The following is a 27,313-nucleotide window of genomic DNA, read 5'->3' on the forward strand; positions in this document are numbered from 1 at the left end:
AATGTTTTGAAGTATCTATGAAGTGGTAGTCAGTAAAGGTTCCACAGTGAACAAGACAGATAAAATCTCTGCCCTCATTTCAGTTTGGGGAGTCAGCCAATCTTCAAATAGATTATTTTTGGTTAAAAAAAGATTCTATGGAAAAAATAAAGCAAAGGAGTTAGAGTATAATGAGGTCATGAGTATAATTTGCATTATGGAGCCCATATTTATTGCAATTATACACTTCTAAAAGAGATCTGCTTTTGTTCTCTTTTAATATTATTTTCCTATTTCATGATAAGCATCCTTTATCAACTTAAAAAAGTAAAATGTCGAGGTTTCATATCTCAAAGTCCTGAAATTAGGAAATTCCAGCTATTACGCTAGCAAAATACAAGATTCAATGTAAATTGGAAAATAAGGTACTTCTCTCTTAAACTTTGCACTTTCAGCCCAGGCTGAATTCAATTTGTCATTAATTGCATTCTGTCAACCCTTGAATTGGATCAGGTAGTCTTTACTTTCTGAGCTGCGAAGCTATTTTGTGATGTTGTGCACTGGTTACTGCTTACTATCTTCTACCCTGAAGGCAACTGAAGTTTCAGAAACAGGTTGACATATCAATTAGTTTGTCATCAGTGAATAAAGTCCTTTGAGCATTTGAGGTCAGATTTTACTTTCACTTAGAAAGTCAATAGAAAGTTCATCCGGAAAACGGGCCGAAAGGGCACACAACAAGATGAGAAACTTGACCTTATTATAAGCTGGAAAATGACTACCATCTCTAAACAAGGCCCTCTTGACTGGTTATCTTCCCAGAGGAAAGGATCCTCAGTGCTTCCTGTGGACAAGTCAGGAAGTGGAAACGCTGGGAGTGCTGGCTGATTCATCCAACATTCGACCATGGGATTCCTGCTTACACATGTGTGGCAAGTATATTCTGGCCCAACAATTGCCAAGCAAGGAACTTACTGCTTCTGGAATCAGAGAATAAGCCTGGAAAGGATTTTAAGTTAATCTAATTTAACCTCTGTAATATAGATTTTGGTGTGCTGTCTTGACCCAGCTTTGAGGCCCTGGCTAGAGGGCCCTTTTTGTTCCCCTTTTTGAGGATATGAAGTTCATATCCCAACTACTTCCCTTCTCTGGGCTTACACATTCCAGGGCAATATACACATGCCCTAATTGCCCCGGGGTCCAGTACCAGAAAACCAGGGACAGTCCTTATGTCCACAGCCTGCTGAAATTATGCAACTTAGCCAATCCTGAGCTTGGTTACCCTGCTTCCCCCTTTCCTTCCTGCAGAAACCACAATAAAGGTGACCACGGTTCCCCAGTCTCCCTCTGCCTCCTGACCAACCCCAGTGCTTCCCCATTTTCATCATGGCAAGGCTGAGCTCCTCCCAGGAAACTGTAACACAACTATAAAATTCTTCTGGTTTATCTTTCTAGATGTGCATCTGGCCTCATCATACCTCATGCAATGTAATATGGTTAACATTACCTCTTCATCTTTTCAAAGAGAAATGAAATGTTCAGAAAAGAAAGGTGAATTGCCTGGGGTCTCGTAGGTAGTTCTTGGCAGAGGTGGATGCAGAATTCAGGTTTCTGATTGCAACCTCCTAATTCACTGTTCCTTTTTTTAAGCATCACATGAAAAGCAGAGATCACCAGAGAATAAAAATATAATAAAATAGTCATAATTTCTCTAATTTACTGAGCAACTATTAGTACTTTTTATTGTTTGGCAATGTATCGACACATCAATCCTTCAGTGTGTATATTATAAACTCAGTTGCACTTTAGAAAACTGAGACTTAGACAATTGGCTTTAACCACAAAGCCACTTTCTACTTCATCACATAAGAAGCAATTCACAGAGCCACAATTCAAATACTGAATCCTCCAAATCAGTACACTAGCCACTGCCTTCCTCAAATGATTTGTAGCTAATTGTTAAAGAAAAAAATGGAGGCCACAGTTCAGATATACCCCAAGGCCAACCACCCACAACCATGTAATTAAAATTTGTCATCCTGATTTCCCTGAAACACTAACTCTAATCATAAATGAAACACAAAATTTAAGCTTTACATCCTTGTCAGTATGATTCAACGAAATTAAACCAATCAGCTATAGACAGATAAGCTTAAACAGCCCTACTTGCCCTAAAAAGAATGTGTGTGTATAACAGCCAATCACAGAAAAGATGAAAATACTTTCTCCTTTAAGCTTTGTAAACTGTGGTATAACTGCTGTGAGAAGGGCTTCTTATCACTTTTGGTTTGAGATCTCCTGGTTCACAAACTATTCTTTGCACAAAAAATTTTAAAAATTTTCTAACTTGTTCTCATTTTATTTTTGACATTATAAAAACTCAAAGATTCTTTTTACACTGGAGAAAGAGAGGAAATCGAGGTGGGAGGAGATAATGATATAGTAGTTGTGAACTATTTCATTTTAATGAATCCACAGAGGAAAACTAGCATAATCTTACATAAGAGGAACATGTACTATCTATACTTTCTCCTTTTCCTTCATCATTTACATGTATCCTAGACCTCTCTCACTCTCTCTCTCTCTCTATATATATATATAGAATGCTTATGATGTACCAGACACTTTTCCAAGTACTTTATCTGTAACCCTCACAGCAACTCAATGAGATATTATAATTATCCCCATTTTACAGATGAGGAAATGGAGGCACTCCGCTACTAAACCAAGCAGTGTGACTTCGTAACCTTCCCTCTTAGCCACTACACTAAACTTCTCCTCTTACATGATGCATGCTCATAAATCTGATGTACCCAGCATTTCCTCCAGTGAAGAGATCCAACTGAAATAGTCACGAAAGCTTAGAAATTATGAATAATTCTATCACATTTGTCCCTGGAATCTTCTCTGTAATATCCCCAAGATATGTTTCTACTCTCTGAAAGTCAAGATGGAGAGAAAGCTCTTAATTGAACCATTATTGGAATCTGGGTTATCGCTAAAGTGGAAACCAAAGGAGTCTCTGGGGAACTACATTCCCTGAATATAGGAGGAAAATGGAGACTGGCTTTGGAAGAATATATTTTCTATGCCACGGCACTGGAAAGACTATATTGTACATTCCAAAGCTGAGAGTAAAATCAAGTTCAATATGTGTGCAGACTGAATTGTAGCAGATTTGTGGGTATTGATTTTTTTTTTTTTTTTTTGAGACAGAATCTCACTTTGTTGTCCGGGCTAGAGAGTGAGTGCCGTGGTGTCAGCCTAGCTCACAGCAACCTCAAACTCCTGGGCTTAAGTGATCCTACTGCCTCAGCCTCCCGAGTAGCTGGGACTATAGGCATGCGCCACCATGCCCAGCTAATTTTTTGTATATATATTTTTAGTTGTCCAGATAATTTTTATTTCTATTTTTAGTAGAGACGGGGTCTCGCTCAGGCTGGTCTTGAACTCCTGACCTCGAGCGATCCACCCTCCTCGGCCTCCCAGAGGGCTAGGATTACAGGCGTGAGCCACCGCGCCCGGCCTGATTTTTCATTGGAAACTTAATGAAGCTTTAGGGAGTAAGGTGTGGCATGATGGAAGGTTGGCTGGCAAGGGAATCAGGAGCCAGTTGTGCTTACTACTTTATTCCCTCAGCTTTATTCCCTCAGCTTCATTTATGTGGGCTGCAGTTTTCTCCTCTATTTAAATTTTTAATATTCAATGAATTATATAGAAGGTTCTGGAAGACTGATAGGTAGAGAATTCCCTAAAGGACCTAATGGCTACAGAAAGTACCTCTTTGGGCTAGAGGAGAAATGAAATTGTACCAGGAAGGGAAACAAGGTGATAAATACGAAGAAGACAGGAATATACTCTCAGGCAGCATCACAGAGGCTCTCCAGGAACTACTGCTTTGACCCAACTGTATGCAATGTCCGAGCAGTTAAGTGTGGAACTTAGCATGAGGCGAACTCTTCTGTAACTGTTCTTGCTTCACTCCTCTACAGCTTTTGCAAGACTTAAGGCTAACTGGGATATTTAATAACCAATATGAATCTTTCTCACCAAAAATGGAATACAGTTTTCTGTAAAAATATTTTAGCTCCACCTACAATAAGTTCTTTCTAGAGCAGCAAACTACAGCCCAGACACCAAACCAGCCCACTGCCTGTTTTGATAAATAAAGTTTTATTGGAATAGTCAGACTATTTTTTTTTAACCAATGGCTTATTTTAACAACAGCAGGTTTGAGAAAGAAACCAGACAGGCCACAAAGCAAAAATACCTACTATCAGGCACTTTTTAGAATAAGTTTGCTTACCTTTAAGATCCCCTGCTTTAGGGGATCTTAAAGGTAACTCTAGCTCAAAGGATTTCTGTACTACCTGTCCTCCTAAACTGTAGGAGTACCGACATGGTCAGTGGCATCCTCTCAGTACGTATTCATTCATAAACCAAGGGTATCTTCAAGATCAAACATGCCTCAAAGGAATTTACATTCTTTCCACTACATCAGGCCTCTAACAACCATATCACCTGATTATCCTTCTCCCTGCATTATGCTATATGGAACTCACTTCTCCAAGATGACCTCAGTGCTGGCAAGGGATGCAGGGATGGGATTTATAGCAAAGCAAGCAATCATAAAAACACTCCAAGCGAGCCCCACTATAGCACAAAAATTCACGCAAACTTTCATGAATATCTCAGATAACTCATTTTAACTAGTTTGGTAGAATATTGTTAGATGGAAAGTAATCTACTTTTCTAGCACTTCACACTCAACAACCAGTCTTGTGACAAAATTATATAAAGTGACTTAATTAGCAGAAATTACTCTATAGTAATATAGCAAACCTTAAGCAGGTAGACTAAATTTAGTTGTTAAAATTTGTAGGGAACCACAGTTAGGAAACCCCTACATATCATCCACAGCTATTGGCTGATACTCTATTCCTTTTCTTTAAAATAAATTCACGTCCTGCTGCTTATGTTTTCTGTTTCCCCAGGACTCCACCTCAGACACAAGATCTTAGACACCAAGAATGCTTTCAGTTCTTCCATTATTCCTTTGCAAGCAAGGCTCTCAAATTCTTTGTCTCCATCCATTTCTGTCTTAGCTAAGATTTCCCTGGGAATCAACTGGCCTAGTCTCCTATGCTGCCTGCTCAGTTCCCTCCATACCTGTGGGATTTCACACCTCAGGACAAGCAGCATTCCATGAATTCACCATGAGGTCCTTGGTGAAAATGCATAAAATATTTTTTATTATATAAACTTATTATATAAGCTATATCATCTTTTTCTTTATTTTCTTTAATTTTTTATCCTCTCTGAAATGCTGTGGCATAGTCAAGTTCTGGGTTACCAGCCCTTTGTTTAGAGAAATTAATCCTTTTTTTCAATGGAATGAAATGTGATAGATTGAAATAGAGCAAATAACAAGGGAAACTACTAGAGTGTGTCACACTTACTACACAACACACAGTTTTATATACTATTGCATACATAGTATATTATATTTACATATAAATTGTACACACACATGTACACACAGGACACAATGTGAAATAAGTTTCTTTTTTGTTGGTTAACATCAAAAATACTCGGAAGCTACTGTTCTGGTATCTTTCCTACCCTCTCCACTTCATCTTTAAAAGTTCTTCCTTCAGTACATGATTGCATTTGGAATTATACTAGATGAATCAGACTTTAACTTTAAGAGTCCAGATAATTTTTGAGAGCCAAATCACCATTGACAATTGCTTTGTTTGTTCTTTTCTTAATTGTTCCCTTAAATCAATTTAGTTGAACAATTATTATCTCTGGTTTTGGCCCAAACACAGGAGGAAATTTTTACATTGTAAAATAAAATGCCATTGCAGCACTAGAAATTTAATTACTAATTAATGTCTTTATTTAATTTGCAAAATGCTCATAAAATGGCTACCTTAACTAACCTGAAATGATCATTGTTTTAACATTTATAACATTCTCTAATTCATAATGCACACGATTATCTAATTCATTGTTTTTAAGCAACCAGTAAATTGTTCCTTGAAATAGAAGTAATATATTTGAGATAAAAATTTAAACAAATTTCTTGCAAATGAAAAAGAGCATTATTTCCTCTGAAGTGAAATCTGCAGTCTCTCTCAACTCTTACAGACAATAGCAATGATAATCTCAGTCAAGTAAGCTTCATCACATTCTGATAATATGGTAATCTGTGGTTCATGATGCAATGCACAGCTAGACCTTGGCTTTTACTAATACCTTTTACCATTTTTTCCTGAAGCTCTACCAATTAACTGACTTGGTAGAACTATATATTTGCTTTAATTTATCAATAATGTAAAGAGTTTTCTATCAATTGGAAATGCCAATTTTTTTCTTATTCAAATAGGTCACAATACAACTATGACTTTTATATTTACATTTTCAAGACCCATATTTGTCATTCATTAGTGACAGTACTGGATCTTGTAGATCCAGCCCTCAAAACTACGAATTTGCGTTTTTTCATTTCAGTTTTCTTGTTATGGATGAAATTGAAATTTTTTAGTTTTATCTATTTGCATTTCCTTTTATGTAGTCTGCCTTTTTTGTATGTTTATTGAGATTGCAGTTTTCTCATTTATTAAATGATCTTTATATACATTAATACATTTAGCCTCTTTCAGTCATGTATATCTATATTTATTGTTTTGTAAAACATTCCTTGTCTATTAATTTTTAAACTGGCAAATAATAATTGTGTATATTTGTGAGATGAAATGTGATGTTTTAGTCTATGCAGTACAGGAAGATTCATCAAGTAATTAAAATAGTCATCACCTTACCAATTTATCATTTTTGTGGTTATGTTAAAAATCTATTCTTTAGCAATTTTGAAATGTACAATAAATTATTAACTGTGATCATCACGCAGTACAATACATCACTAAAACATATTCCTGTAGTCTAACTGAAACTTTGTACCCTTTGATCAACATCTTTTCTTTCCTCATTTCTTCTCCACCCTTACCCCTCAGCCACTGGTAACCGCTTTTATACTCTCTGTTTGTATGAGATCAACTTTTTTCAATTCCATTTATAAGTGAGATCATGCAGTACTTGTCTTTCTATGCCTGGTTTATTTTACTTAGCATAATGTCCTCCAGTTCCATCCACATTGCCACGAATGACAGAATTGCCTTCATTTTTAAGGTAGTATAATCTTCCTTGCATATATATACCACGTTTTCTTTATCCATGCATTTGTCAATGGACACTTAAGTTACTTCCATATCTTGGCTATTGTGAGTGATGCTGAAATGAACATGGGAGGACAGATATCTCTTCAAAATACCAACTTCAATTCCTTTAGATAATGCACTTCACAGCCTCCTTATTCATAGGAACAATAGACAGCACTTCAGTACTACATATTTTCAATGGTGAAATCACCAAAAAAAAAAAAACCCACAGAAATGCAAAAAACATAGCATCAAATAGACCACAAAAAGACACTTGTTTACAATATGCAAGTCAAAATAGAAAGGAAGAACATCACCTCATTCAACCTCAGCAAGGAATGTGATGTGGTGTGACTCAGATTTTTTGCTGGTCTATGCATGCCTGCAAATGACCACAAAAACATGGCAAATATTGATTTTGGGGTTACAAATGAATTTTAGTAGGTGAATTTGCAAATAAAGAATCCATGAATAATGAGAATCAACTCTATTCATTTCTTATCCAGCCACTTCATTGAATATTCTTGTTGATTAATTATTGACATTTTCCAATTGATTCTTTGATTTTCTATGTATCTAATCATATATTGTAGAAATAATGATGATTTTGCCTCATCATTCCTACTGACATTTGCAATGATGTCTCATTCCCTTATCAAAGGTTCTAAATTTCATTTACTATTATTTTAATCTTGTCAATTACTTTTCATAACTTCACTCTGTCATCTTTTTTTACTAATTCAAAAAAGGCCTCATTGTGTTTCTCTCAGTTATTGACTTATTTTCCATGAAAGAATCTTAATATGATCGTGTATTTTGTTTTTCCTTTTATCCAATGTAGTATTCTTTGGAAGAGATGGACAGCTATCATTGTTCCAAGGCTTGTTCAGTTTCATGCATGACTTGATAAGACTTCCATATTTAGCTTCTGTGCTCAGGCAGAGATCTTAGAGACTATGACCCAAAAAAAGTGTAATCTAACACTGTCAGCACTGATGATTTAAAGTAGAATATACTTGTAAAGAAGTTACCTGCACAAATGTACTGGGGATAGCTGACAATCTGAGACAGAACTGCCAAGGTTGACATAATATTAACAGGATGGTGTTCATTAATTGTGGCAGATGTTGTTGAAACTGATGAATGTGTTCTCAAGCCAGTCTGTCAGATGCAGGTTCTTTTCCCGAAATGTCTTCCATTTACATTTTCATCATAGTTACCCGTCCTTCCCTTGATTGCCTTTGCTGATTACCCTTATGGCTAAGCCCAAGGCTTCACTCACAACTAATTAATAAACTCCAAAGTTTTTTCTCTCATTTTCAATAAACTGTGAAAAATAACTCCATTTTGTTGCTTTCTTAAATTGGAAAATTCTCAGTGGAAACTATTACACTTCTTAAAGTAAGATTAAAATAATTGAGAAACAATTGTTTTTAATAATTAGTGTATGAGGTATAAAACCTTGCTGATTAGGAATAAGTGATATGCAATGGAGGGAAAGATTTGGATATCTTGTTTAGTTTTAAAATTTACAAAAGCTGTCATTTTATATCTCTGACTTTTGCTGCAACATTTCTGGAAGATACATATTTTTATATGAATTCTCCATGAGGGATAGTAAGAATCTTGTGAAAGTTTAGATGATTTACTTAGCATGCCCCTCTAAACTCAGGCTGTCCCTTTGTTTGGAAGCCTGAGATTTGGCTCATTGTCTCTACAAGGTACTTTCTCATACTTCTATTCAGAGATCATTCCAGTATAAAAAATGGCAAATAACTTTGGAATTCGTATTAACTCTGCTAATGTGTAGGGGAAAATGAATGATAAGCCCTTGATGCAAATCAGGTGGTTCTGAATTCAATAGTCTTTTTCATTGCACTAAATACAGTTATACAAAAAAAAAAATTACATATATAATAGCTATAGTTAATTATCCAAGCCATACCATGTGTCTAAATGAAGTTAAGTAGGATAGGTTAGCAGGATGATATTTTTTACGGTTTAAGTTTTTAGTTCAAAGACTATGCAGTTCTCAAGTCATTAATTGGATACTATTATTTAATACTTACCTTTCTTCCATGAAGCAAATACGCACGTGCGCACACACACACACACACACTCATACACACACACAGAATCATCTATCATCATCAATCTAAAAATATTTTTCTTATTTCCATTCTGGGATATTTGATTCTTTTCCAACGAAATGACTCTGAGATCATCTACTTCCATTTCTTTCTTCCTCAGTCTCCCCCAACTCACATAAGCTAGGAATGTACTGCTCTTCCCATCATAACAGTATTTCTGTGTTCTCTGTTGAAGCTTATGGGAGGATCCCCCAGGCTCAGTAGCTAGTCAGTCAACTCTCTTCTCATATTTTTTTTACCAATCTATTGTTACTTAATCAGGTAAATATACCTCTGCTCCCTACAAACTGTTCTTTCAACAACCTTCCTGCCTTTGAATACAACAATGCCACAATTAAGACATCTGCTCTTCACATGTTTGCAAATTCATAACTCTCATTTCTTCTCAAGTTTAGGTGCCAATTTATCATTTCCTGTCATTCTTCCATTCTCAGCACTTTTCTGATTGACTTTTTTTCCTTTAGCCAACACCTGGTCAACATATTTGAGTTCAATAAAAAACATTTCTATTTACTTTTATTATTATTTATAGCTGTAATAGCAGTCTTAAGTTATTTTAACTCTTTGTATTTCTGATACAATTATATACTAACTTATTTTAAGGGAAATACCAGTTTTTTAAAAATCTTTTATGGTTCTCATAACATGTTATAAGTACTACACATAAAATATTCCCCAAAAATGTCTACTGAATGAATGATGTGTTAAAACATTCAATGATGCATTTGTAAATGTTCTATTCTTTTTAAAATGGCATTTGAAATAGCAACAGTCAGTGGCATTTTAAGTGAGCATTTGGAAATGTGTGTCTCTTTAAGAAGATATAGGTTAACATGTCCTTACTACCCGAAGTGATTTACAGATTCAATGCAATCCCCATCAAAATACCCACATCATACTTCACAGACCTAGAAAAAATAAATCTATGCTTGAGTTGGAACCAGAAAAGAGCCTAAATAGCCAAGTAATCTTAAACAAAAGGAACATATCTGGAGGCATAACATTATGAGACTTCGAACTATAATACAAGGCTATAGTAACCAAAACAGTGTAGTATTAGTACAAAAATAAAGACATAGATGAATGGAACAAAAAATAGAGAACCCATATGAAAAACAACCTACCTACAGCCAACTGATCTTTGACAAAGCAGAAAACAATGTACATTAGGGAAAAGAAGCCCTATTCAATACATGGTGCTGGGAAAATTGGATAGCCACATGCAGAAGAATGAGACAGAACTCCTACCTCTCCCCATTCACAAAAATTAATTCAAGACAGACAAAAGACTTAAATGTAAGACATGCAACCATAGAATTCTAGAGGAAAATGTAGGAAAAACTCTTCTAGATATCAGCCAAGACAAAGAATTTATGAAAAAAAACACCAATGGCAATCACAGCAACAACAAAAATAATTAAATCAGATCTGATTAAACTAAAAAGCTTCTGGAAAGCTAAGGAAACAATCAACAGAGCAAACAACCTACAGAATGTCAGAAAATATTCACAAGCCATACATCTAATAAAGGAAATAACCAGAATCTACAAAGAACTCAAGCAAATCAGCAAGACAAAAACAAAGAATCCCATTAAAATGTGAGCAAAAGAATCCCAAAAGAAAATAAACAAATGGCCAATAAACATGAAAAAATGCCCAACATCACTAATCATAGGGAAATGCAAATGAAAGTCACAATTTTCATCTTTAATTTCATCTCAGTTTCATATCAGTTATCACCTTACCGCTGTTAGAATGGCTTTTATTAAAAAGCACAAAAACAATAGATGCCAGCATAGACACAGAGAGAAAGGAACACTTCTACATTGTTGGTGAGACTGTAAATTAACACAACCTCTATAGAAAACAGTATGGAGATTTCTCAAAGAACTAAAAGTAGACCTAGCATTAAATCCAGCTATCCCACTACTGGGTATTTACACAAAGGAAAAGAAGGCTTTCTATCAAAAATACACCTGCACTTGAATGTTTATTGCAGCACAATTCACAATTATAAAGATATGGAATCAACCCAAGTGACCATCAATTCATGAGTGGATTAATAAAATGTGTAAAAAATACACACACACACATACCCCATGGGGTACTACTCAGCCATAAAAAGGATGGATTAATGCCATTTGCAATGATTTTGATGGGCCTAGAGGCCATCCTCCTAAGTGAAATATCTGAAGAATGGGAAAACAAACACTACATATACACATTATTAAACTGGAACTAACCGATGAGCACACACATGCACAGAGGGAAGTAAAACAGTGGAAATCAAGCAGGGGGGGAGAGGACACTAGGGAGGGGTAAAAACCTACCCGATGGATACAATGAACACTATTTGGCAGAGAGGCACACCTATAGCTGTTACTCAAGTATTACAAAAGCAATCCATGTAACCAAAAACATTTGTACTCCCTTCATATTTTGAGGTAAAAACAAAAGAAGATATAAAACAACCTAAGTGTTCATCAATACATGAGTGGATTAATAAAAGGTGGTATATGTATACCATGGAGTTCTACTCAGCCACAAAAAACAATAGTGATATAGCACCTCTTGTATTATCCTGGATAGAGCTGGGACCCATTCTACTAAGTGAAGTATCACAAGAATGGAAAAACAAGCACCATATGTACTCATCATCAAATTGGCATTAACTGATTAACACTTAAGTGCACATATGATAATAACATTCATCGGGTGTCCGGCAGATGGGCAGGGAGGAGGGGATGGGTATATACATACCTAATGGGTGCAATGCGCACTGTCTGGGGGATGGACATGCTTGAAGCTCTGACTGGGGTGGGGCAAAGGCAATATACGCAACCTAAACATTTATACCACTGTAATATGCTGAAATAAAAAAAAATTAAAAAAAAAAGATATGTGTGTAGGTGTACTTAATTTAATACTATATTATAATTAATTTTAGCAATATTCCAACCACATTTGCATCTGAAATATAATTATGTCAAGAGGATAAATAATAATTAACAAATGTTTTTTACTATAAGAGTAAAGACAATTGAGCAACTATTTATAGCTTAAGTTGTATGGCCTGTTTTAATAGCTGTTTTTTCCTTCTATTCAATCTTTAAATAATTTTTTCACTAACAAATTTATTAATTTAATAAATATTAATAGAGAGATTAGTTAAGCCCTCTCATTCCCAATTTCCTTATAAGATGTGTTAGACAATGATGATTACACATGAGTAAATCAAAGTGCTGCTCACAAGATGTTCATTACCTAGTGAAGAAATGGAGGTTGGGAGGAAATATGCATATTTTATTTTCTATAAATTCCATTTCTTGGTATTTATCTTAAGGAAATAATGCCAGATGCATGCAAATATTTTCATTTCATAGCTGCAAATATATTCATTTAAACTTTGAATGTTAATCAGAATAGTAATCTTGCCCATTCAGAGTAATAACTAAGGGTTAACTGAGCATAAATTGTAGAATGAAAGGTGTTTCTTAGATTTAATGTCTTTCCTTACATTCATTCTAAAAAGCATTAAACATTTGGATCAAACCTAGTAGCTTTAATTTCCAGGCTCATACCCAAGTAATACATGTGATTTGCTCCAAATTGCACAAAATCCCATTTCATACTCACCAAATCTGCTAGCCTATGCCTAGGTTTGGAAGTATATCCTTTGAACATTTTTTTCTGTCTTTCACACCCTCATTTGATTAAAAAAAATCTTATATCCCAAATAACATGCCTAATGTAAGTAATAAAATTAAATTAAATTAACATTTCCTGTCAGTCATTGTCAGACATTATTCAAAACACATTATCATTACTCATGCCCAGTTACCAATATACACTGTTGTAGCTGAATTATATTTATGCAATCTGAAGACTTAAATCTTCATTTCAGATTAAATTTTTCACAAAATAACAGAAGTATAATATATATATTTAATATCCACTACCAAATCAATTTACTTGCCACCACATTTTGCCTTATCTTCTTGGTGTTTAATTCAGTATCATTATTGCACTAGTATAATGCCTTGTGCTTTCAGTGATTCAACACAGTGAATGTCAAAGATATTTATTAGATAGCCTGTCTTTTCAAAATGGAAAAGTAGAGGCTCTGTGATTAAAAGGTTTGTTATGTGGTGCACAAGAACAATGGGTTATGCATTATGTGGACATAATGAGAAAATACAGAGAAAATTTCAGGTTTAGGGTAGGGAGAGTTATTCTCAGCCGAGCTTATCCGAGTCTATAGTGTACTCTTTGCTAGCTTAAGATGAGTACTTTTCACATCCAAGGGCAGAATATTCTGAAATTCTATTCATCTTTGATGAATTGTGTGCTGCTTTAACTTCATAATTCAAAGGATATGTTTAGCTACTTAAAGCAAAAAGAAAGGAAAATCAAAAAGGAAACAAAAAAAATTGATCAATTTTAATAAGAAATACTGAAATTCTGAAAAGCCAAAAAAGATCAATTTATATAAATGAACAATTAAATCAATAGGCAATTTTATTTTTTTAAATATAGAAAATAAAATATATTTAAAATACTCAAGTTCATTAGCAATCAGAAAAATGCAAGTCAAAACAAGAAGATGAAACATGGAAGTGGAAATGTAAAAACAATTTAGTGTTGGTAAGAGTACAGAAAATCAGGGTCTTTCAATGACTGGAAGGAGCATACATTATTATAAACCTTCTGAAAAGCAATTTAGCAACATTCGATAACAGAATTAAAAATATACAAACTTTCTGACCTCTAAATTTTATTTATAATTATTTGTCTTCAGGAAATTATCATCGTAGATGTGTAAATATATCTAGTTAGCTTCAAAGATGCTTATGATGGTGCTATTTATAATGATGAAAAATGCCCAAAGACAGTTAAATGGTTTAATCAGCATGTAAATTTATACAATGCCACGTAGGCCTTAAAAATGTTGTAGGAGATAATGCATTGACTTGAAAATCTTCAGGATATATTATTAAGGGAAAAATACATTTTAGAGCTCTGACACTAAAGAGCTTGAAAGCTGTCACTCTCATCTTTACAACAAGAAAATGCTAAACTGAAAAATAATGACATTTCCTAGACTCATTGGAGAACTGTGGTCACAGGGCAAATCTCCATTTGGAGCTTTGGGTGCATTTAGAGAGATGTAGCAACTGAGAACTGGAGTAGAAGCTAATGGAGCCATAAATTGATAAGAATACTTAAACTGTAATTTTAATAAATTGCTGGAGGTTTAGTGTAGAATAACTTGAGCATGAGAAACTCCTAGGGCTAGCATTTAAGGAGAGACACATCACACTTTTATGGGATATCCTTCTAGGAATTCTACCAGGTTCTCACAGCCAAGATATGGGAAAGATTTCTTGGTTCTGGGAAAATAACCACTGTTAAATAGGCCTGGAGCCTTCTCCACAATGAATGCCTACTCTTCATACATAATAAAGGACTTTGCCAGAACTTACTTCTGAAACTTTATCTCAGCAGGCAGAGGAAATTCCTCCCTACTCCAGAACCCTCAAGCCTTCCTACCTCACCTAAGAGGGGAACAAAACCATAGCCAAAAGGGGTCAGAGCTTCATGGAAACAGATTGAGAACACTGCAGCTGGGAAGGAAGTAGGGCCGTAGGGGGGAGGGGGCAAAAGCTATAGAACTGAACTTGTGAAAATCACAGTTCTAAAACATCAGCCAGCTAAAAGACTAAAATGTAATCAGAAAATTATAGGATACTACCCCACCCCCATACCTTACCCCTACACCAACAGGGCTCCAGTATAATAACAGTGTATTACAACTGATGGAGTTGCAAGACAGACTCTCTCTGAATACGAGTACTCGGGAAGCCCAAAGCCAAGAGGGGAGACAAAAACAAGACCAATAGAGGAATTTTAAGCCTATAATACCTATAGCTACATCAAATGTGAGACACAGCCCAACTCCTGGCCAGATTAACGTAAATCCTCATGCTAAATGCTTCTTACCCCATTTCCTATTACCCAAAACAATGCGTTCAGCTTTCAACAACAACAAAAAAATTACAAGGTATGACAAAAGGCAAGAGATAATACTCAAAGGAGAAAATGCAATTATCAGAACTAGATGCAGATAAAACACACATGTTGGAATAATCAGAGAACTTAAAATAACTGGTATGCTAAAGGTTCTCATGGGAAAATTACATAATATGAAGACAAAGATGGATTATGTCAGTTTATGGAGGGACACTCTGTGAAAGAATCTATAGGAAATGCAAAAATCAAAACACAGTAACAGGAATGAATAATGCTCTCAACTGGCTTATCAGTAGATTGGACACAGTTATGGAAGGAGTCAGAAAGACAGGTCAATAGAAACTTCTCAAACTGAAATACAAATGGAAAAAAAGAATTAAAAATACATATTTTAGACCCATTATTGTAGTGTGATTATGGATTTGTACATGTTAATTAGTTAATAGTTATTTCTAAATCAGCAATGGAATTATTGGTATATTTTACCATCTTCTTCATGCTTATCAGCAACTTCTTCAAGGAACACATATCCCTTTTGCAATAACAAATAGTTAAAAGGGTAGAATTTTATTATCATTCTTCACTAGTAATTTAATTAAATGTTATGATATTTAATATTATTTTTATAAAAGGTACTAATTTGTCTAAGAAGCTGGGCATATGGACACACATGCACACACTGACACGTACAAGAGGTTTTGTTTGGGAAGGAGAGGGAGAAAGGTTGTGTGGAGGAGGGGCAAGGAGAGAAAAGAAAGAGGAAGTTGAGGGAGCATTTGATCCTCCCATGGCCTCTAGGACTGGGTTTGAGTTCCTATGAGTGAGGAATAAAGGGTGAGAAGATGTTGAAACTATTCACTTTATGAAACTATACATAGGCACAGGTATTTTAGAGACTCATATCACAAAATGTGGCATGAGCTGGAGAAAAGGCCTCCCAGTCATGGATCATAACCCAGCTTTGGCTGAGAATTGGAAACTTGACAAGCACTTGGAGACTACATCCCCACATAGGAAGTGTCAAGGCTATTTCAAGTGACTCTATTTGCCACAAGTAGGAATATATGTCACATGGAACAGTAGAAGAATAACAGGTTTGCTGTGGAGCTTCACCAGTAAACGCATCAGCTCCATAGCCAGCCTGCCAGGGTTCTAAACTTGGTTTTGCCACTAATGGCTATGAAATCCTGAGCTACATTGTGGTTCAGATTCCTCAGCTGTCAAATGAGGGAGCCAATAGTCTACATAGTATGTGACTATTGCTAGGATATGAACTAAAATAGCCCATAGCAAGCATATATCATAATGCTTCACAAGTGGTAAGTCCTCAATAAATGTCTATACCCGTCTCTGCTAAAAATAGAAAGAAATTATATGGACAGCTAAAAATACATAGAGAAAAAATTAGCCAGGCATGGTGGTGCATGCCTGTAGTCCCAGCTACTCGGGAGGCTGACACAGAAGGATCACTTGAGCCCAAGAGTTTGAGGTTGCTGTGAGCTAGGCTGATGCCATGGCACTCTAGCCCAGGCAACAGAGTGAGACTCTGTCTCAAAAAAATGATAATAATAATAATAATAATAATAATGTCTACAGTGACTCTAGCTGACAAAATAGCCTTACATACATAACTGCTAGCCCTTTCATGGCATCATAAAGTAGCTGAGGAATACTTAGAAGGGAGGCTGAGCTCCTGCCTTTTTGCAGTCAGGTACTGACAAGGCAGTAGGCGTCTGGGTTACCTTTGAAAAGGGGAAAGAAATCATTAACCAAAAAGAACTTAAGGTTGAACAACTCAAGAAACAGGTCTAAATGTTTAGTATTAAACTATATGACACTCCAATACATTCACTTCTCCTTCCCCATGATGTTTATTCACCAAAATGGAAAAAAGGAAGAATGAGGATTTTCTCTGAATCTGGATGATATAAGAAGAGAGAGCACCAAGATGATAGGAAATGTGGGTTCTAGCCTCCATTCTGTAGTCATTCTGGGGGCAAGTCATTTTAGATCTCTGAGTCTTAGTTACTTTAGCTGAAAAATAAACATATTGGAATATTTCTTTTTCTATAATGGAAAGCTTTGTACTGTGAACACCTCTGGCCCGGCTATCTGATGGGGTAGATCTGAATCCCGGCTTTACACTTTCAGGCTGTGTGATACTGAGGAGTTCACTTCACATCTTGGTCATTTCACTCTATAAACCCACATCATTTCTCTAACCATTCACCGCCATAATACCGAGGAATGGATGAAATATATTGTTTAGATTATTTGTTCACATGCCACATGAAGACAAATCAAAATGTGGTATAAATGGAGATGGTCAAACAGTTAGCAGATTTTTGTCTCTGGTTTGACTGAATTTCCCATATTGGATAAAACAATCTTAACTCATTTTTTTTCGCTCCTATATTAAAGATGAAAAAGTTTTTGAGTTGAACGTGACCTTTGGAATTATCTGTCAACATAGATATTTTATACTAGAAAAGTAACCTAAGGAAGTACAGTCAAGAAGTGGGAAGAATTATATTCTTTTTCATCTCAGCTCTGCCAAAAATGATTAAATTCATCTTTTCAAGACCCATCTCTATTTAATCTAAATTAGTTCTTCCAAAGAACTAAGCTACTGATTTGAAATAGATGCCCACAATTTTGATAAATGGCCTAGAAAAATGTACATGTCTCATGTATTCTTTATTTCCTATACCTCAAATGAAGTCTTACTCATTTCCAAGTACCTTAGTATGTCAATATTCTCCTTCGTCTAGAGCCAAAAATGCAGAAATAAATAAATGTACCTCTATCACAAGATAGAGTCAGTAAGATAAGTATTCTCACAAAATATAGCACTGACATGAAAATGTAAAACTTTAAAAGTTGCTTTTCAATAAGAAATTACATGCTATCCTAACAGAAGCTTCCTGAACTAGGCAGCCTACTGTCAAAATGTTTAAACTAGCACAAAACTCTTAACCTGCCTTTCCCATGTTCACTGAAGTCGGGAATTTACTATAGCTGATGATCAAATGATCAGGACTACCCTTTGATAAATAAAAATTTGATAGAAGCTTTTACAAAACATACTATATTTTATCTGAGAACTGTTACTAAGATAGCAAAGTTAATTTAAGTACCCCAAATGTGGTGAGTTTCTGCTGGGTGTGAAAATTACCTGCATTTAAATGATAAAACTATGGCATTTATGATGACTTATCTTTCTTTAAAAAGCACATCCCCCAAATTCTGTTTATGTAGCCTCAGTTCTCCAGTCTTTTAATCATCTCACTGTCTCACAATTCTCTTATTTATTCTCTTTCTACAGTGAGAACAGCAGTTCTACATTTCTGACTGTGTAGGAATTGGAGGCCCACACCAAGCTGTGTGACATGCTTGAATGACAAAATAATGGAATGATCCTAGGGACTCAGATGTCATGGCAGAGGCATTTATTGCTTAGCAACCCAGACCGATGTCAAGAGTTTTACCGAATGCAGATGGTGAGTAGGACTACTGAAAATCAAAATTGCTTTGCTATAATTCTTTTAAATTGTTTCAACAAAAAATATTAATTAATTTGCCCATTTATTTGTTTGATTGATTAATTAATACAACACCTTTCTGGCCAAGCACTATAGTGGCAATTACAGTTAGCCAGTCACACCAAAGGCCTATAGAAATGTAAAGCTTAGGAGAAACGAATCCCCACAACTTCTCCTGAATAATAATTATCTGCTTTTCTGAACTGACATGTAAGTGCATTTCTCTCATCATTGTTTCTACTCAGAGAAGAAAGTGACAACTGATGGCATAGTTTCAAAACATACTAAAAATAATGATATATTATTTAAAAACTGGTGTTAATCAACAGCATATATCCAATCCAGACATTGTATTTACAATTCTCTGCTTGGGGTCTTTGTAGGAAAAGTGAGTAACTGTATTCACATTAGTGCTAAGTAGAGTTCCACAGCCTCTTGAATGAATTTCAAATATGTTATAGGGAGCCAAATATAAATTATCAAGCACGTCTTTAAATCAGAAGTGGGTAGCCAACTTGTGTCACAATAAAAACCACATCTGCTGGTATAGGGAGTTACCACTGTAATGCCATATTTTATCAGTTTCTATATAGTTTTAATCAACCAGAAAAACTCAATAGAGGAGCTCACTGCTGATATTCTGAATATAACACCTAAGGTGAGTTAGTCCAATGTGAGGGTGATATCTCTTTTCCAGTCATAAATGTGGGCATGTTGTTCTTAGCTAGTACGGTATCAACATGAGAAAAACAATAGACAACTTTGTGAGTAGTCATTCATATGGTGTAGGCCAGCAGTAAAAAGAGACATTTTATCCCACAACTAGCTGGATCCCAATGAACCAGACGGCTCAATTAACCAATATGAGTTTTTTTTTTTAATTAGACAAAATACACTTAAAGAAAGAAGTAAATGAAAATTAAAAAGACCAGGTTTTTAGGCTTCCTCTCTCTCTCCCTCCCTTCGTTCCTTCCTTCCTTTCTTTTTCTTTTCTTTTTTTTTTCCTTTTATAAGTGTTGTCTAATTTAATCCAATTTATAATTACTTCTTGAGTCACTTTCAGTAGTTTGGCTGTCTTTCTAGGAATTTGTTCATCTAGATTATCTAATTTGTTGTCATATAATTTTATAGGATTTCATTATAATCTTTTTTTTTATTTCAATAAAGTCATCAGTAACATTTCCAGTTTCATTCCTGATTTCACTAATTTGAGTTCTCTCTCTTTCATTCATTCTCACTCTCACTTTCTTTTTCTTGGTCACTCTACCTCAAGGTTTGTCAATTTTATTGAACTTTTCAAAGAACCAGATTTTGTTTTTTTTTAATTTTCTCTATTGTTTTTTATGTTTATTTCATTTATTCCCACTACAGTCCTCATTTTTTTATCTTTCTATTTGTTTTAGATTTAGTTTTCTCTTGTTTTTCTAGTGTTTAAAGGTGGAAGTTTAGTTTGCTGAATTGACATCTTTATTTTGATTTGAGGATTCATAGCCACAAATTACCATATAAGCATTATTTTGTCTACTTTCTGTAAGTCTCGGTATGTTATATTTTCATTTTCTTTCATGTAAAAGTATTTTACAATTTCTCTGTGATTTCTTTTTTGACCCATCAGTTGTTTAGGAATACATTTTATAATTTTTATATTTTTTTAAATTTCCAAATTTTCTTCTCGTATTATTAATTTTATTCCACTGTGGTCAGAGAACATACTCTATATTATTTTAATAATTTAGCATTATTTAGACTTGTTTTATGCACTAACATATGGTCTATCCTGAATATTACTCCATGGACTTGAGAAGAATGTGTATCCTTCTGTCATTGAACAGAATGTTCTATTAGATATCAGTTAGATGTAGTTGGTATATAGTGTTATTCTAGTCTTCTATTTCTGGATTGATCTTCTGTCTAGTTATTTTATTCAAAATTGAAAGTGGGATATTGAAGTCTCCAATTATTATTGTTGAATGGTCCATTTCCCTTTCAATTCTGTCAGTTTTGCTTTATATATTCGGGCCTTGATGTTAGGTGTATATATGTTTTTAACTATTGTATCTTCTTGGTGTCTGGACCCTTTCATTATTACAAAATATTATTCTTTGTCTCTAGTAACAATTTTTGGTCTTAAAGTTTATTTTGTTTGATATTAGTATAGCCACTCCAGCTCCTTTTTAGTTACTATTTTCAAGGTATGTCTTGTTCTATTCTTATTCTTAACATATTTGTTTCATCAAATCTAAAATGTGTTTCTTGTAGACAGCATATAGTTGAATCATTTTTAATCCATTACACTAATCTCTTCCTTTTAGTTGGAGCATTTAATCCATTTACATTTAATGTAATTACTAATAAGACAAGATTTATGTCTACCATTTTTCTATTTATTTCTATATATCTTATATCTTTTTTGTTCCTCTATTTTTCCATTACTATCTTCTTTTTTTGTTAAATGAGTATTTTCTAGGGTACAATTTTAATTCCATTGTCATTTCTTGAACTATATTTTGCTTAGTTATTTTCTTAGTGATTGCTTTGGGGACTGAAGTTAGCATCTTTTTTTTTTTTTTTTTTTTTTTTTTTTTTTTTTTTTTTTTTTTTTTTTTAAGCAGACAAAGCTCATTTTATTCAAATGATTCACATGTTATGACCCAGGCCACTATGTACAGACAAGAGGGGGGAGTTTTACTTCTTGGTCTCTTCCTCTTTGGACAGAGTCTTGATGATCTCCTCCTTGGCCTGGAGGCGCTCTTCACGGCGCTTGCGTGCTTCCTTGGTCTTAGATCTGCGGGCCTCAGCCTGGTCAGCCAGGAGCTTCTTGCGGGCCTTGTCTGCCTTTAGCTTGTGGATGTGTTCCATGAGAATCCGCTTGTTTTTGAACACATTCCCCTTCACCTTCAGGTACAGGCTGTGATACATGTGGCGGTCAATCTTCTTAGACTCACGGTATCTTCTCAGTAGCCGCCGCAGAATCCTCATCCTCCTCATCCAGGTTACCTTCTCAGGCATTCAGGCATTGGCGGTACCCTTTCGCTTACCTATGCCCATATGCCTGCCCTTCCGGCGGGCCAAGGTGTTTTTCCGGCATCTAGCTCGAGAATGGACAGTCACAGGCTTGCGGATGATCAGCCCATCTTTGATCAGCTTCCGGATCTGCTGACGAGAGTTGGCATTGGCGATTTCATTAGTCTCATTGGGGTCCAACCAGACCTTCTTTTTGCCACAGCGGAGGACACTAGAGGCAAGCCTCTTCTGAAGCCTGAGCATACTCATGGCTCCGGCCGCACTAGCGAAAGGAAAGTGAAGTTAGCATCTTAATTTATAAAATTTAGTTCAGATTAATATCAACTTAATCACAATAATATACAAAAAAAATTGCTTCAATGCAGCACCATTCCCCCCTTCATTTGTGCATGTAGTGTCATATAAAGTATATTTTTATATATTGTATTACTAGCAACACAGATTTATAATTACTGTTTTATATAGCTGTATTTTAAATTAGTCAGGGGTGAAAAGTTACAAATAAAAATGCATTTATACTCTTGTGCTTTGTTTTTCAATACACTTATGTAGTTACTATTTCTGGTGCTCTTTATTTTCATCATTTGTATTTGAGTTACTATCTAGTGTTCTTTCATTTGATCTTGAAGGACTTCTTTTATGATTTCTTATAGGGCAGATCTGCTAGCAATGAATTCTTTCAGTTTTGCTTATGTATGAATGTCTCAATCTCTCCTTCACTCTTGGAGTATAGAATTCTTGGTTAACAGTCTTTTTCTTTCAACAATTTGAATATATCCTCAAACTGTCTTCTGGCTTCCATTGTTTTTGGCGAGAAATCAGGTGTTAATTTTATTAGGGAGCCCTTGAACCCAATGAGTTGTTTCTCTCTTGCTGCTTTTAAGATTCTCAAAGACTAAAGTCTGGGCTTTTTAGTTTTATTACAACATATCTAGCTATGAGTTTTCCCATCTTGGAGTTTGTTAAGCTTCTTGGATGTGTCGATTAATTTTTTTCTTTAAAGTTGAGAAATTATTGGTCATGATTCCTTCAAATATTCTTTCTGTCCCCTTCTCTCTCTCTCTTTTCTACAGCTAGGAATAGTAAATTTTTATATGCTTGATGATGTCTTATAGGTTCTTAAGGCTCTGCTTTACTTCATTCTTTTATCTTTCTGCTTCTACAATTGATATACCTACAATTAATTTACCTACAAGTTTGATGATTATTTTTCTGCCTGCTCAGATCTGCTGTTGAGCCCCACTAGGAAATTTTCATTTCAATTACAGTACTTTTCAACTCCAGACTTTATATTTTGTTCTTTAAAAAATAATTTCTATCCCTTTATAAATATTCTATATTTAATGAGACATCATTATCAAACTATTCTTTGATTCTTTAAACATTCTTCCTTTAGTTATCTGAGCTTTTTTTTTAAAAAAATAACTGCTTTAAAGTCTTTGTCTAGGAAATTCAACATCTGGGCTTCCACAGGGACAGATTCTATTGGGTTCTTTTTCTTCCATCATACAGGTCATAATTCCACGTTTGTTTGCCTATCTCATAATTTTGTGTTGAAATCTGGAAATTTTAAACAATATAATGTGGCAACTCAGGGAATCAGATTCTCCCCTGTTCCTAGGATTTGTGGTTATTGCTGTTTGGTGTTGCTTATAATTGACTTTTCTGAATTAATTCTGTAAAGCCTGCATTCTTTGTCATGTCACTGAAGTTTCTGCTCAGTTCTCTTAGTAGTCAGCTGATAGTTGAACAGGATTTTGTTAGATGCCAGAAAACAATAAGTCTCCCAATGTTTGCTGAGGAGCTGTGTGCACATTTTGGGGAAGCCTTCAACACTGAGCCAGATAGTTTATAACTTTATTTTAGCCTCCACTTTTTGCTTCCAAAGAGCCTTGAAGTTAGCCAGAGATAAAAGCTTAGGTCCTTTCAGGTATTTTTCTTAGCATATACACAGCTCTGGGCATGTGACCAGTCCTACTCATACATGTTGCCTTCTAGATCCCCACAAAAATGTCAGATCTTTCCAAAGCCCCCTAAGGACATATTATTTCCTGGGTTTTCCTTTTGAGATTTTTGGTTAGCCTATTTTTTCTCCAACTGTTAACTACCATGTTGGGCCATCAAGTTATTTAACAATTGCCTCTAATTGTTTTTGACAGATGCTCTGGGGAAAAGGCTGTTCTTACTAGATGAGCTCCAAGTCAGGTCAAGTAAAAACAACCTTGCCAGCAAGAACCATCAGTTAGGCAAAATAATGACAATTCTCTGGGAATGAGTCTTTGGAGGAACTCCAACTCCATTGTGCCTTTCCAGTGGTTGCCAAGCTGCTATTTTCACTGTGATTATGGATCTGTTTGTTTCACAGAACTGGGCAGGAAGGTATGGAAATAAGAAGTTAAAATGCCACAAAGTTTACTATTCTTATTGAGATTCAGCTGTTTTTACAGATTTTGACCAGGGTTTTATTAATTTCCACAGTTCTGGAAAATATCTGACTTTTATTGCCATTTTTCTCATTTTTATGGAGAGGAGAATATTTGTAGGGCCTTACTATTTTTTCCGACATTTTAAATTTATTTTAGATCTGGTTTTTTATAATATTTTAATGCACAGCCTCAAACCACACAAACGTCAGCTTACTCCATTGCTGGGATATATTCTATTCTATAAGTGAACACTAACAATAATTATCATGATAGCTAATTTTTCTTGAGTTATTGGTATGTACCATGCATAATTATAAATCTTTTTTATGTAATGATTCTGTTATAACTGCAATTCAATAGGTTAAGTTATGTTCAGTCTCCTTTTTTACAAATGTAGAATCCAAAATTCAAGTAACTTGAATATCAATACAGAGTGAATAGTATCAGGAACTGAAACCAAGAAAGCCTTTACTCTCAAGTACATGTTCTTATGCATGCTACTTTAAAAACTAAAATTTGAAGCTGAGTAAAAATGTCAATAAAGTTCTTTGGCTTCCCTATATAGAATGACTTTATTAAAGAGTAATACAAAGGGAGAAGAAACATTTGTTTTTGATTTTTTTCTTTTTTCTTTCAGAATATTACGGAGGTACAAATGTTTTGGTTACATGGATGGCTTTTGTACTGCTTGAGTCAAAGTTATAAGTGTGCCCATCACCCAGATAGTATACATTGTACCTGTTAGGTATGATTTTACCCATTCTCTCCTCCCCTTTCCCACTCGATTGATTACTGTTGAGTTTTATTTCCATTTGTGCACATGAGTGTTGATCAGTTAGTTCCAATTTAATAGGGAGTACATGTGGTGTTTGTGTTTCCATTCTTGCGATACTTAGGAGAATCTTCTTCAGCTCCATCCAGATTGTTGCACAAGGTATTGATTAATTTTTATGGCTCAGTAGTACTCCATGGTATACATATACCACATTTTATTAATCCACTTATGAATTGATGGGCACTTGGGTTGATTCCACATCTGTGAGACTATGAATTGTGCTGCAATAAACATTCTAGTACAAGGGTCTTTTTGATAAAATGACTTTTTTTTCCTTTGGGTAAATAATCCCATTAGTGGGATTGCTGAATTTAGAAGTTGGTTTAGACAGCTATCCTCAGCTACATCTATAAAAAATATTTCCAAGACTACCTGTAAGAAAACAATGTCTCAGCAGGACAGATAGAGCAATGAGTTAGGGCATCCCTGTTTACAAAGACAGTGTGTAGCCCCACTTTGTCTATGACTATATTAGTATTTGGGAATAACTACAGAAGAAGGAAAATACAACTCCTCATTTTGTATATTGCTAATTGTTTGCTCTCAGATTTTTAATTTTATTCTTTGGCCCCATTTGTTTATGTGGAGAGTTCCTATAGGTCACATCACTTTTGTTAAATTTTTTGGCTTTAAAATTAGTGTGATCCATACTTCCCACTTGTCTGACAGAAATTTTATGTACTTGAAACACCCTATTACTCTTCTGTGGCCATTTTGACCTTTCATTTAAATTATGAAATATTTCAAACTCACCTGAAGTATTGATATCCTTTCACTCTGTATTAAAGTCTACCTTTAGAAGCCTTCTGTCATTAATTCTGCCAAACTCTGATCTCAATTCCATCTCTTTTCAGCTCTTAGATTCTAGGTTAAGCATTAAGTGGTATTATTTCTATGCTGACTTCATAAGTAATTTTAACCCTTTTATGTCAGACTTCAGAAATCTATTTTGATTTCCTGATGCCTTCACACATCATTCCTTTGAAAAGAACATCCTTCTAACCATTGTTTACAAAGAAAATCACCCATCCTTTAAATTTCAATAGAGAAGTTGCTTCCTCTTATGATACATTCCTGACTTTGCAGCCTCCGTACATCACCGGATTTGCTCCTTTATAATTGCACTTATCATGCTGTCTTGTAATTGTTTATTTACTTGTCATTTCTCAAACCAGACAAGAATTTCTCTGAGGAATGAGCTCCACTCAAAACACATGCAAAGGATCTGATAAATATGAAGAGCCTGATAAATATTTTAGAATGAATAAAACAGTGAAATCAATTTAAAACTCATTCATTTAGAACGGGGTTATCTGTAAATCTTACTCTGTAAAATATCTGAATTATACAATATTTTATAAAACAATAACTATATTTAATAACAGTTTCTATTGCTTTCAAATACAATAAATATTATAGAATAATTAGCCAGTAATATCTGGGAAAATTAATTTCCAACAAATTACAATTTGTATTATCACAAACTATCAGATCATTAATGCAAAACTCTTCTTATGCATAAATAAAATTTGCTGATCCCTAATGGTAGATACACAAAATAGATTCCCTGATTTCCTGGGCAGGTGGCTTAAAGCTGTTCATTTTACTTATAATCCAAAAGTATAATGATTGGTGAGGAAGTAACTATTTAAAATTTTTTCAGGAAGCATTATTGATTTTTACAAAAAAATATGTAAATAGAAAAGTTCCATATGAAAATAACTCTATTACAATTATTTTCCATTATTCCATATGGTCTAATGTTGTACTGTTTTATGGATGTATTTATAAAATGAAAGAAAAACAAAATGTTAGATGTAAACACATTTTACTCCATAAAGGATTCTTAAAGTTTATTGGTGTCAGCTAGAAATCTGTTTGAACTATCCAGTTATTTAAAGAATCAATTCCAACAAGGGTTTAAAGAAAAAGAAGCTAGAAAACAAAAGCAATATGTGTATATTTCTACCTATTTCCATCATTAATTTGAGGCTGGTCAGGTCACTGACGAAGTTGTCCAAGTATTTGAAGAGATTTAACTTAACAAGTAAAATTCTGTGTTTCTGAAATGCAGTTTCATCCTGTATGAAATTAATTTGCTCTT

The 27,313-nt window shown here is 34.7% G+C and overlaps 2 protein-coding genes across 2 annotated transcripts; both read right to left on the minus strand.

Moving 5' to 3' along the window:
* Nucleotides 1-21,533: 21,533 nt before the first annotated feature.
* On the minus strand, nt 21,534-21,933 carry LOC123633012 (60S ribosomal protein L19-like). Its single transcript, XM_045543914.1, has one exon. The coding sequence runs from the start codon at nt 21,931-21,933 to the stop codon at nt 21,610-21,612; it is 324 nt and encodes a 107-aa protein (XP_045399870.1). The 3' UTR covers nt 21,534-21,609.
* On the minus strand, nt 21,534-22,197 carry LOC123633014 (60S ribosomal protein L19-like). The gene has a single exon (XM_045543915.1). The coding sequence runs from the start codon at nt 22,195-22,197 to the stop codon at nt 21,934-21,936; it is 264 nt and encodes an 87-aa protein (XP_045399871.1). The 3' UTR covers nt 21,534-21,933.
* Nucleotides 22,198-27,313: the final 5,116 nt, after the last annotated feature.

Source organism: Lemur catta, chromosome 2 (assembly GCF_020740605.2).
Source record: "Lemur catta isolate mLemCat1 chromosome 2, mLemCat1.pri, whole genome shotgun sequence".
NCBI classification, from domain to species: domain Eukaryota; kingdom Metazoa; phylum Chordata; class Mammalia; order Primates; family Lemuridae; genus Lemur; species Lemur catta.

Excerpts from the sequence above, each read along its gene's own strand:
- LOC123633012 (XM_045543914.1), bottom strand. The coding sequence starts at position 21,933 with ATGCCTGAGAAGGTAACCTGGATGAGGAGGATGAGGATTCTGCGGCGG.
- LOC123633014 (XM_045543915.1), bottom strand. The coding sequence starts at position 22,197 with ATGAGTATGCTCAGGCTTCAGAAGAGGCTTGCCTCTAGTGTCCTCCGC.